Source organism: Thermobia domestica, chromosome 4 (assembly GCF_964235325.1).
Source record: "Thermobia domestica chromosome 4, izTheDome1.hap1.1, whole genome shotgun sequence".
Taxonomy (NCBI): Eukaryota; Metazoa; Arthropoda; class Insecta; order Zygentoma; family Lepismatidae; genus Thermobia; species Thermobia domestica.
Genome location: NC_137457.1, coordinates 15,539,908 through 15,553,362, shown reverse-complemented (window position 1 = coordinate 15,553,362; position 13,455 = coordinate 15,539,908). Strand labels below are relative to the sequence as shown.

Sequence of the window (13,455 nt, the reverse complement as noted above, 5' to 3'; positions counted from 1 at the left end):
ACGTGAACTGTCGACAATTGAGTCAGTTAATCCAAAAAGGGCTTCAGTCAAACAAACTTCAAAAAGGACTTCAGTTTTGAGAAAAATCACAAAGACATTACAGATTTGAAACTATAAAATCAAACTGAACATTTTTTTCCTGTAGATAACAATTACATTAATCGAACGCTCATTGCCATACTAAGTGGACTGAAGCCTTTTTACACGTAAATTATAGACGAAGTCCTGTATGCATGTAATTTTATTTAGTTATTATTTTTGCTCTTTTTTAAAACACAAAACTGTGGTAAGACTTTTTTTTTACCAGGTACCAAACGTTGCAGGTCTATCAACCGAATAAGACGAAATCAATAGCTATTGCCACTAACATATCAAACAAATATAATTTTTCATGCAGAAACGGCTGCAGTGACTAACTGACAAGCCCATGATGCTCAGAATAATCGAAGTTGACATCTGTTTATACAATGTTAAACAATGAAACTGAAGTTATTTATGCATAGAAACATCGGTGTACCCAATAGGAACAAAAATCCGATATTAACTCAATTTCGCCATTTTGGTGACTAATTCAATTTGGTGATCCTTTTTGTATGGACTAATTCAATTAGCTGAGTTGAGTTGATTTTGAGTTTAACGTCCCGTTCAGCAGCGAAGCTATAAGAGACGTGGACCTACGGATTAACGTGGAATCCGAACCACAGGAGCTCCTGCCGGGAATCGAACCCGGGCCTTCCACGCCAAAGGCGCGTACGCTAACCGCTTAGCCACTACTTCAATTAGCGCAATTCAAAGAAATGATCTGAGCTGTCAATGGAAAAGGTATATAATACCACGCTTACAACACCAGACCGCATACATTTTGGACAAACCGTCTGAAATTGAGATAGGCTATCTTGACTGGGAAGTTTTAATACATTTATTGTATAGCCCGAACCTGGCACCATGAGACTATTACTTCTTTTGCTCTCTTCTGAATTCCCTGTATGGTATTAAGTTGGTTTCTAAAGAGGCCAGTGAAAACCACGTGTCACAATTTCTTGCTCAGAAACCACAGTAAATCTGTAGCAACGGCATTATGGTTTTGCCGACGGAAGCTGCTCGGATAAAGTATGGTCCCATAATGTTACTTTGCCAGTAACAACAAATTTATTCTCAATTTGGACTTCTCAAACTTTAACACTTTTCAGAACTTTATAGACTTATTTTACACACCAGTTCACGTGCTCTATTTTGACATAGGATTTTAAAGCTCTTCTTTATATTGTGGCATAAATTTTAAACTCCCTTTCCCCCTTCGAAGACGCACTGAAAAAAAATGTGGGTGGCGTACTTAAAAAGATAGGTTACATGCGTAATTCCTGTAGTTTTTGGACTTTACGTACAGCAGACGTATAACTGAAAACGCATGTTTTATAATACTTTCTGTATGTGTTCCATCTGTAAGTACTTTCCGTATGAAACAATATAGGTGGTCAGGATCTCACATACAAATGAACGTATATAACATATAGCTGACGAAGGTAACATAAGTATATGTATGTGATCAGTGGCGTATTTAGGGGGGGGCTTCCGGGCTTAAGCCCTCCCCGAAATCTTACTTACTATAGTAAAGTATATGAAATATCTTGCAGAATTTTCACATTTTCAGGCAAAGCCCCCCCCGAAAGTTAGCAAAGCCCTCCCCGAAACAAAATCGTAAATACGCCACTGTATGTGATATACGGAGAACTGTTAGATATCAGACATCCTCCAACGGCATGATGTAACGTCTAAGGGCAATGCCTATGTAGCATACGGATAACGTATGCTCCGTACTGATTTCTATAATAAGCAAGAGGATAGCGTTAATGTGTACAATATACCGCTTTCCGGATAACGGATTTTTCTCTGTGCGCCTTTAATCAAAGTGACATTATATATAAGAAGCTCAAGGTAAGTATTATGTTCAAAAATTTTATTCAAACGCTTCAGTCGTTTTCCCATAATGAGGAGACAGACAACTGCGATAAGAATGCACAGAAAAATTGTAGAAATTTTCAATGAGACTGATAAGTGACCAAGATAGACAAGTTTTACTGTGTTTTAGGTGTGTTTCAATAATTTTTATTTTCTAGGAGGTTTTAAATCCACATCAGTGTACATTTTGAACCACTACTATAACATCCTAAATGCATTGTAATACAAAGTAATACTAAACATTAATCATACGTATATAGAGTATAAACCCTGTATATGAAAATGATTTTTTTTTCTTGATATAGAAATCTACACCGTTGGCTTCACATGCTTCTAAATAATTGTATCGAAGAAACCGTAGTGTATTTTAAATTTTTAAAATTCATACCCTAAAGAGGGAGAAAGACGGATCAAATCGGAGGAGGCGGTTTAAAATTTATGCCAAAAATAGCGTATCACATGAGCTCTTCACGCACGGGCGTCATTAGCGGGGGTCGGGGGACGCCTTCTCCCCAGATTTTAGTCAAATATTTATAAAGAAACTATACTATTTTGTGTATATATAACTTTTGTCGGAAAGAGGATTTTGATTTTGATTCATTCGAACCTCCCAGATTTAAAAAGCTAACGACGCCAGTGCTTTATGTTAGGAAGATTAAATTCGATTGTAAGCTCATTTTTAAGAACTTTAGATACACATGCAGCTGCGTAACTTAGATTTTTTATGGGGGAGAAGCGTTCATATTTATGACCCCCTAGAAAAAGCTGTTTTGAACCCCCGTAAAATTCGAAAATAGGCCCCTTCTTTCCATCTTTCTCGTTCTCTTTGTGGTCTCCCGGAGCATGTGAGCCCTCCTGCATGCTCCTGGGCCTATTCCATATATGAGAAATTAATTAAGGGGACAATATTGACAAATCTCAAAGTCATACGAGTAAATATCATTTCTAGGGCCCCTATTAGTAGAGATTGTTTTACTGAAGTCATTTTTGTTTTATTTACCTTTTTTGTGCTGTTTTGTTTATGTAATGTAATGAACCTGTTTGATGCTTCATTTATAATTTTATGTTCCTATCGTATATAGAGTAGGAAAATTTTGTCTTAAAGTGGGCCCCCCTCGAACGTCAGGTAGCTTCCCTGCGGGGCAATTTTCCTCTGCCTCCACAAATTATAGCCCTGTACACATGTAATATTTTTGTAGGAGAGTGTGCTCTAGTCATTCCCAACGTAAACACTGAATACACCAATGAATACAGACAACAGTTTTTTTTTTTTTTTTGTTTTGTTTTGTTTTGTTTTCAACGGGGTCTCACGTTATCAATCAGAACAATACACCATGGCGGAGAAGACCCTGATCTCATCCCGCAATTTCAGAACTGTTCTGCAATATATTTCACCCTTCAAGGTTACTCTGTTTCAAATAATCAAAATGTAGTATAACTGACATGTTCCAGTATAAAGTGTTAAATACGGATGAAGAAATCAATTTGTATTTCTTCTCTAGAGAAGGTGTATGCTTTCATTCCATGGATGTCTGCTTACTATGAAGTGACAAGATGCAATATTGCTTCATCAGCAGTCACTAAATGGTAAAGAAAATCCCCCCCCCCCGAATGTGTAACACTGCAGGATATTTAGTGGCATCGCCATTCTGGTAATCTTATGTTTCTTGGATAGTGCCTGTGGCATCCATTTGCCGCACACAGTTTCACATACTTAAGGACATTAATTACAATGTCCTACACAACACCATTAAGAGACCCTACCACAGCTGATATTGAGTGGAACATTACACCCAAACGAATACAGTTATCCACACGAGCACAGTTCACATTAGTGGATTAGTGGTTGAGGTACTGATTCTACTGCTGTGTTTGGATTGACATCAAGAACACTGGTCCGTCCTTCTTTGAAGACACGACACCACTTCGCTTATGTTGCTTCGAAATTGATCGCTCTCCATTCTACTCCACAATCTGCTTATGAGTCTCAGCAAGTGTAGTATTTTTCGCACCAATGACGTCCCTTCTACTCTTATCCAATTTTCCAGACGAGTCACCACTTTAAATGTCCGCTCTCAGGTATACATGGTCAGAATCTCAAGTCGTGTAACGCGCAAGAAGGCAAACATGTTATTATTCTACAAATAAATTTTCGTTCAGTTACAGTGAATAACACAACAGTTGTATGGTTTGTAACCTTTTTTCGATCATTCCTCATATATATCTCTCTTAAAATGATATAACTAGACTTCGGATTTTAAGGCAAATGCCTATTTTGTTCCCTTTATAGGAAGTAAAAAATACTTCGGATCTTTACGAATCATGAGGAATTAAGCCTATTAAAACACTTTATAAGTGCCCTAAAAATGCCTAAAATGGAGTTTAGCGCCTATTTTGGCCGTTTTGGCCTAAAAATGCCTAAAACTGCAAAAAATACAAAATTCCTGTATTTTTTAAATAAACTTTTTTTTAGTGTTGAGTGAAATTTAATTGACAAATCTGAAGGCAGAGTGAGTGTGTTTGTCGAGGCTAATTTTAGTCTAACTCGTATGAAGAAGTGAAACGCAGAGGGTGGTTGTATGTAAAAAATTGTTTCTAAAAGTTGAGCTATTTCTGCTCAAGGTCAAGCCCATTTGTGAAAGACAAAGACAAACCATCCCTTTGCATCCTGCAGACACTGTACTGAAAGATCTCTATCTCTTTCTGTCTGTCTCTCTTTCCCCAGGGGCAAAACCAAAGCTATTGCTAAGTGCATATCGCAGTAACCAATATTCCCCTCCCTGCCGTTCTGCATTCTTGGAACTATTCCACCTTTTCTCTTCTGTAGCGGCTCACTTCAGCTCTTCTGTGATCCGTTCAGCTCTCTGGAATTTGGACAATAGTTTACACACACACATTCACAAATCAACACACAGCTCTATTGAAGCAAGAATCTCTTCGGGTCTTCGCTTTCAATATTTGGGAAAAACCAAAGTCCACGAACAGAAACGATTCATGAAGTGACGCGGTTCAGTTGACTGGAGTATCCATCCATGTATCATTTTCGGGTCAGTGCAGTGATTTATCTTAAACACGTAGTTCAAGAACGATACATCGTCTCTACAACGCATGAACAATTGGACTCAACGGCTTACAGCCCAGTCACAGATCTTGAGGATTCTTAAAAAGAAGTTTTGTATCATACGCAACAATGCCAAAGGAGAAGTCTTCAAAAAGTACCTTGATTCGCCAGTGGTTGCAAGAATTTCCAGATCTAACATACGATGGAAGAATAATCTTTTGTCCATTGTGCAGCAAGCAGGTAAGAAAAGCTATTTTTATTTACAGAATTTATAAATTTAATTAAATCAATTGTACACCCCCCCCCTCCTTGTTTCTGTATAGCTAGCTAAAGTAAAACCTTTATCAATGGGAGGTTAACTATTTTAAGAGACAACGTTACTGAGCTGCTGAACTCGTGAAAATCTAATTTACATGGAATTTAGATCAGTTAAGAAAAAACATAAAAATAATCCTGTAACACAGGAAAATCTTTAAAATGTAAAGACTTCTAGCAGCCTGCTTAAATGAAATATATGAACGATGGTTTTGAAAGTGCTAATGGAAGAAAGTGTCTAGACTTACACATTCAACAGTTTTAGGGATTCTCGGGGATCTTGAGAAAAGCGGACATGGCATTCTCGGTTCTTTCCGAAGGACTCCCCCCCCCCGAAAAAAAGCGGTAAAGGTTAAAAACAATGTAAGTTAAAGTTGACATATTGTGTCAGTAACTCCAAAAGGGGTCCTCTTTTCGGAGAAAAATGTTTAATGCCAGCAATTACTCGACAGTTTCAGGAGCTTAAGAAAACATATTTTTGCTATCTCGTTTTTCAAAAGAAAAAAAAAATACGAAAGAAGTTAAGAAAGGCGGGATTCAATTTTTTTTAAATGCCAACAGTTCCAAAAGTTTGAAAGAAGAAATGTGCAATGCCAATATTGATTATCTTTAAAAAGTTAAGGAAACTGGATATATCCTTTCATCCCGAAAATATCTAAAAACGAGGATTTCAGTTTGAAAGAAAAACTAGAAATGTCAATATCTTGAAAAGCATAAAAGATAGGAAAAATGTTTAAAGGCCATTTTTTTTTTTTTTTTTTTTTTTGTTATTTTTCTCGAAAAAGAAAGAAAAGATCTGTTAATAGTTAAATAACGGCGTTTGAGGTTCATAGATTGTCTCAGAACTTGTTTTACGAAGCAGAAACTTGTTTGTCTCTTTGTTTTTTTATTTATCAATTTTGCTCGAGGTGCTACTGTCTATTGTCTTAAGATGCTATTGATTTCCATCCATAGTTACAGACAAATAAATTCCACACAGGGGCAAGAAAAGAACAGTCTGACACTCGTCTAACAAGAATTACAATTGCGGATAATTTTATTTTAGGACAGATCTTAAGAAAGGAAGAATTTGTCTCTGATGTTCTCTCCCCAAAGCCAAAAAAAAAAAAAAAAAAGGAATTCTAATCGATTGCTCTCTCTCTCTCTCTCTCCTGATGAAGAATATCCATACACCTTTTGTCGCAGGGCCGCAAGAGACAACTAATTTCCAAAAAAAAAAAAATTAAAAAACGCCAATTTTATTTATTGTATCATGCTGATGTTCACGCTCAACTAAGGCATTGCTAATACTTTATTTTCGTTCTAACTTTGGTTTCTGTCAGTTGATAGTTGCAAAAATTTTGAATTTTTGAAATTTTAAAACGGCCCTTATTTTAAATTTTTGACAGGTCACTGATTTTCACACTGAAACATTTTAATCATATTTTGGGGAAAATTTGGTTCAAATCAGTTAAAAATTTTGTAAATTACAGTTTTAAAGAAAATTTTAAAGGGACGATATTTTGAAATTTTTCATGCAATTATTTTGGCATCCAAATCTCAAACAAAATATTGCCAAATTATGTTTTAATTTTTGCCAAGTTGGAGTGTGTCAGCATTCGAAATTAAATAAAATATAGTGCTTAAAATTAAATTAGTTACAGTGCTTAAAATTAAATATTATTTCTCAGATATTGATATACAATTTTATTGCTTCTGTCTGTAAATTGGGGATTATTCTGAAGTAAAATGCTCATCGATTAGTCTTTTATTTGATCTGTTCTGATTCGAAATGGGACTGGGGTATATTGGTCTTTAACGAGGTAGACCAACAAGTTTGCCTTTTTGTCAACTTTAAATCAATAATGTAACGTTCACCGATTAAAAAAAAAAAAAAAGCACATTACGACCAGAAAGGCAAGCAAACAGTGATGGTAGTTGTCGCAATTAGTGCTCTCAATCGGGTCAGTTCGGGTCGACTTTTGGTTGGACACCCTCGAGTAACGGGTCGGGTCAGGTCAGCCTAACTCGGGTCACGGGTCGGGTAGCGTTAGACCAACTCAGTTCACCGGTCGAGTCGGGTCACCCGAGATAGTTTGACCCGACCCGACTGGTGAACTGAGTTGGTCTAACGATACCAGACTCGTGACCCGAGTTAGGCTGACCTGACCCGACCCGTTACTGAGGGTGTCCAACAATAAGCTGACCCGAACTGACCCGTTTGAAAATACTAGTCGCAATGTACACGAAGAAAATTAGAGAATTTGAAACCGAAATTAAAGTTAAAACGCCACCATCTTCACTAGTTTTGTAAGAAGCATTTGAAAATATATTTCTAAGCGTTTTTTTTTTTTTTTTTTTTTTAAGGTTTCTCAGGAAAAGAAGTGCCACTTAAAGCAACACATTGATGGTGCTGGACATCTTGCCAAATCTAAAGCGAAGAAACAACAGAAACAGACACAGTTAACTCAGCCTTTTGGATCTGGATCTGAATCTGGAACTGCGAACACATTTAATGCGGATCTTGCTAGAGCCCTTGTCGCTGCCAACATCCCATGGAACACACTTCAAAATGAAACATTCCGACAGTTTTTACAGAAGTGGTGCCAGCAATCGATACCGTGTGAGTCAACACTCAGGAAAACGTGTTTGGATTCTGAATACAACAATACACTTGATACAATCAGAAAGGATATTGGCGATTCCAGCATTTGGGTAGGCGTCGATGAGACTACTGATGCATGCAATAGATACATAGTGAATGTTGTTGTAGGAAAACTTGATGAAGATGGACCTTCAACTCCTCACTTGTTAAGTAGCAAGGAAATTAAGAAAGTGAGTGCCCAGACAATTGCTTACACCGTGAACAAAAGTTTGCAACTTCTGTATCCTAGTGGTGTGGATGATTCTAAAATTCTTCTTCTTTGCACAGATGCAGCTTCTTACATGATTGCTGCGTTTAAGAACCTAAAACCTTTCTACCCCAACCTCATCCATGTTACCTGTGTAGCACATGCTTTTCATAGAATTTCTGAAACAATCAGGAACGAATTTCCTCAAGTCAATGCCCTCATTTCTAACATGAAAAAAACTTTTTGCAAAGCCCCATCGAGAATCGCTGTCTTTAAAGAAAAACTGCCTGGCATTTCTCTTCCTCCACAACCTGTCCTAACGCGCTGGGGAACATGGCTTGAAGCAGCTTTGTATTACGCAGAGAACTTGGACGCTATTGCTGGTGTTGTTGGCGAACTTCCTGGTGTGGAAAACATTGCAAGTGTTTCAGTTTTGAAGGAACTTTTCAAAGATCCCATTCTCAAAAGAGATCTTGTATATATCAAGTCAAATTTTTCATTCTTACCTACGACGATCACTAAGTTGGAAGCTACGGGAAAGCCACTTAGTGAACAGGTGTCAGTAGTTAACGAAGCCGAAAAGAAAATCCAAAGTGCTACGGGGAAAGTTGGGGAAAAAGTACAGTGTAAGTGGGAAAGTGTAGTGAAGAAGAATGAGGGATTTCTTGTGTTGGTTCGTATAGGGAAAGTTTTGATGGGAGAGGATGAAACCATCCCCGACGAAGTGGAAATGAAAAATGTATCGAAATTTAAGTATGCTCCTGTAACATCTGTCTCAGTGGAAAGATCGTTTTCGGCAGCAAAGATGATCCTTACAGACAAAAGAGAGAGATTGACAGTCGAAAACTTTGAGAAACTGTTGGTAATTTACTGTTTCCAAAATTACGAATGAGCAAGTTGTGTACTGAATGAATCACCTGATTCACTGAAAACAAAAGATGTTAATAAAAAGGGGTATGTAATAATTTATACTATTATTTTTAGAGCCTATTTTTAATTTTTAGCGCCTATTTTCCTATTTTTAGTACCTATTTTAGGCGCCTAAAATTAAACTTTTTGGTGCCTAAAATTCCGAAGTCTAGATATAACAAATGGTATTGACCCTTGAGAAGACACATGTTGTATAATACGTGACACTGTACACATATTTGTCAGTGTGTGTAGGTGAGATTTTGAAAACTCCAGCATAACGACTAAATGTGAAGAAGAATGCTTGGAGTCTTGAAGACAGCTGAAAGAGGAAACGAAGGATCAATTGGAGGAGAATGTTCATACAACCAGTAGTGATGAATCTTGTTTTGAATAAACACATCACAGTGATGAGGTGGAAGAAGGGGGTGAAAGTTATTTTCAATGCAGTTTTACATTGCATATCTGGAGATGAAAACAGAAAAAAAGCCAAAAAATACATTTATTATCTTCGTGACAAAATTCTAATTCAGCCTCATATTATTGAGCGTGACGCAAAAGATATACCACATTGACTTGACAGCTAGTCTTCCGTTCCAAGTGCTGCTATCGACTGAAGGAATTCCACTCCCTTTCGCTAAAGCTCTTTCGCTTAGCAACAGCTGAACTCTTCGCTCAACGTGAGGGTGTGAGCCTTAGTTCGCATTTTTGCCACGGCTCAAGACATTTTGACAGCACTATAGTAACTTCTTAGCAAATTTGTGTTAAATCATTCTCCTCTTCTTTTCTCATAAATACATATCGGAAAGAAAAAGGAATCTCGTGAAAATTTACCAATCTACGAAACTTTCAATGTTTCTGGTAACTTTTTCTCCGTTTCTTGTTCAACAGTGGTATTTACAAGATCGGAAGTCGGACATAAGTGCCTTCTCCAACTAATACATGACCACAGTAAACAATATAGCATATTTGGTGATCCGTTTAAACAGTAGGCTTTCAAGGAATTAAAACACGATTTTCTCAATGAGCCCATTTTATGATATTTCTTGTTTTCTCCCGACATCCTCTATATTTGTCATACTTGTGTTACTTCAGTGGTTTTACAGTGAGTTCTAATATGAGAATTTTAAGCAGGGATTCCGCCAGGATTTTTAGTTTGGGGGTGTAAAATCAAAATTGGGAGAGTGTAACTGGCTTGCACGGTTTGTACAAAATTTTGACTGTTAAAAAAGTTAAAAGTTTGGGGTTCTTTTCAAGAAGGTGGGGAACCCTCCCCCACTCAGAGGGAAGGGGAGCCGCCGGAAACCTTCTAATAAGATATTAATATCGTAAAATGTCATAAATAGGATGAAACGTGAGCAGATAAAATTTTAGTACTTTTTTAAAATTAAATAATTTTAGTACTTTTTTCTGCATAGGTTAGTACGAAATATTTTTGCTGGGTGGTCACCAGGGTTGCCAACCGTCCCGATTCTGTCGGGACTGTACCGATTTCTGACATTTGTCCCGCGTCCCAACTGGACACTTGTCGGGACGTATATTGTCCCGATTTATCGATTTTCAAAGTTAATATTATACTGAGCCAAAGACTTGGTATGATGATAGCCAAAGAATCAGCCTTAATTTTAGTAATACTTTTTGTCAGTAATTCTTTAACAATGTTATGCGTTCACTTGTGATAACATAAATCCTATATAGTTTTCTCTCTAAACTTTGTTTATATTAAATAATTTGCAGTTGTTTTGGTTTGAATTTGTTGCGTATATTGCTTATACCTAGTGCCCTAACAGCACAATTACATAGCAGGCATATGCCTATCATGTTCCCTCTGGTACATGGGAATGTGTCCAGTATGTGCCTTATATACTTCTGAGAAAGAAATCACATGGATGGCAAGTGATAGTCACAGTCTATGTCCACTCCTAGGCACATGCCTGACATGTAAATGGGGAACGTGGCTAGTATGTTCTAGGTATGTTCCCCATGCCGTAAGCGTCAATGAACTACAAAATTACTCCCCCAAAATATGTTAAATCGCCTATATGCGTAATGTGTTTACATTAAGATGAGTCTAAACAACACTTTAAACAAGTAAAAAAAAAAAAAATGTATGAATACCCTAAGATTGGCGCGAACCACCAATCTTTGGACTACTAGCCGCGTGCTCTTCCGACTTGGCCACAGAGGTTTGTAGAGAGTTAAATTATTGATGTCTTTTGCATTCGGCTAATCAGAGTGCTCTTTTAACCGCATATATTCGACTATAACCGTTTGGGATCAGATAAAATCTGCTCGCCATATAATTTTTATAACAAATTGAAGAGTATCTATTTACTTTATTTCATGGTTCTTCCATATTCACTTTCAAATGATCGGCGACAGTTGCCATCTAATAAAGTTGATGCGTTTGTTGCTTCTAGTACACAATCGCTTAGAAAAAGAAGCAACAAATGCATCAAATGTGGGAGATGAATTTAGAACACCTACATGGCAAATGCCTAGCTCATCTTGTGCTGTTAGGGTATCTGAAACAATATGTACTTAAAGGACTTACCTAGAACATGACAAATATATGTCCCAAGTGACGACATAAAAACAAATGACTGTTAGAGTGCGAAATGATGTATTTGTTCGAGTGTAAATGCTGTATTTGTGGTACATAGTTGCAAATATCAATTAGGTGTAACAAGTACCTAAAAGTGTAGGTAGCTCAAGTATATAGCTACTTAGCACATGAATATCATATGTGCCAAGTGTCGGGTACCTAAAAAGTAGCTGAGACACCTAAATGGCAGATGCCTAGCACATCCTGTGCTGTTAGGGTGATGAGCAGTGGGTGGGAAAATAAAAAAAAAATAAGGTGCTGCATTCATTCAGGTTCAAGTTATTCAGCTGATTATTTACATAGTTTTCAACGACTCGCCGTACATGTAGTTGTCGCCCCGAAGGGTGGGGGTGGGAGTGGCTCCAGCACTGATTGTCCCGTCCCGATTTTTTTTACTGAAAGTTGGCAACCCTGGTGGTCACACTGACTCTACATCCGTTCCTTAAATTCAATTACGTTTACGACGGTGTACAAATATTGTTGTTGTGCAGAGTAATGTTAATAAGGGACAGTGACGTGAGTTTGGAGTTCGAAACTGAATATAACTAGGTAAGTTTATTATATATTATTGGTATTATCATTAGTAGTATTACACTTCTGCTATAATTATCACGTGAATAACAAATATAAGATATTTTCCGTAATATACGATAATTTTGTTCTGTGATGTTGGCAACTTTGAATTACCTAGGTCCAAGCACTCCGAAATGCAATTTCCCTGCTTTCATAAGAACTACGCGTTGGCAATTGACTTAGTGTATCTAATATTCGGCAAAGCTTCCAGTACCAGCGTAGGCCCGACGTTGGCAGATATCAAATCTGCTCTTTAGCACTGCCTACTGTGTGTTGTGTTAGGGATACATGTACCTTAAAATTTAATATCCCGAGATTTTCGTGATCCACGGTAGCTTCGGTCCAGACCCGTATCCAGGGGGGTCTAGGGGGGCCGGGAACCCTTAATTTTGGTTTCCCCCCTAAAATTTTCACGGTAGGCTGGCAAGTGAACTATAATTTGGTGTAGCGTCCCCCCCCTAACTTTAGTCGGCCCCCCTTACATTTTGGGGCTGGCTACAAGCCTGCTTCGGTTCCAGACTACTCAAATACCTATAATTTATTGCAATAAAACGGTAATTTAAAAGAAGATATTCATCGAAATCGGCGGCAAAGGATATCATTGAATAGGGTATTATAACGCTCTAAACTTTGGTTTCTTCTTTTTCAGGTAGAATAATGGGTAAACATTAATTAATAAGGCTATAATTTCTTCTATTGTTTCCAGTACATTGTTCTTTCGCGGTGTGACTCCACGGATTAACTTCAATAGCGTTGCGCTTTGACATTGTTTACTGTTTGCGAACGGAAGTCTATATGGCCAATGATAAACAATAAACATCAGCAATAAAAGAACATTGCCTCTGATAAGGTATAGATGTATTTAATTATTCTAAGATTTAATGGCGAGCATTGGAATGCGTTAATAACCCTTTTCTGATATGGCATTCACTCATTCAGAGGAAATTGTCCGTTTTATGAGTCCGATTTGATGATCTCACATTGTTGATAATCAAATTAAACAGCAGCAACAATGTAAATCATTTCATTGTTTGGAAAAAAGCTAGAAAACAAACTAAGTTATGCGTTTCATATTACGAGTTTAAATTGTCTGTAGTTTTTAACATTGGGGAACGCGGTATCTGTAAAACGGCAGCGCAAAATTGAGTTTTACAGGCACACAATTGTGAACTACGGTATAACTTGCTTACCAAATGCACGAG

General features: G+C 37.4%; 1 protein-coding gene across 1 annotated transcript; it reads left to right on the top strand.

The window, feature by feature from the left end:
• The first annotated feature begins 5,061 nt into the window (after nt 1–5,061).
• LOC145683634 (uncharacterized) lies at nt 5,062–12,911 on the top strand. Its single transcript, XM_081754972.1, has 3 exons — nt 5,062–5,260; nt 7,682–8,641; nt 12,903–12,911. The coding sequence occupies exons 1-3, from the start codon at nt 5,150–5,152 to the stop codon at nt 12,909–12,911; spliced, it is 1,080 nt and encodes a 359-aa protein (XP_081611098.1). The 5' UTR covers nt 5,062–5,149.
• Nucleotides 12,912–13,455: the final 544 nt, after the last annotated feature.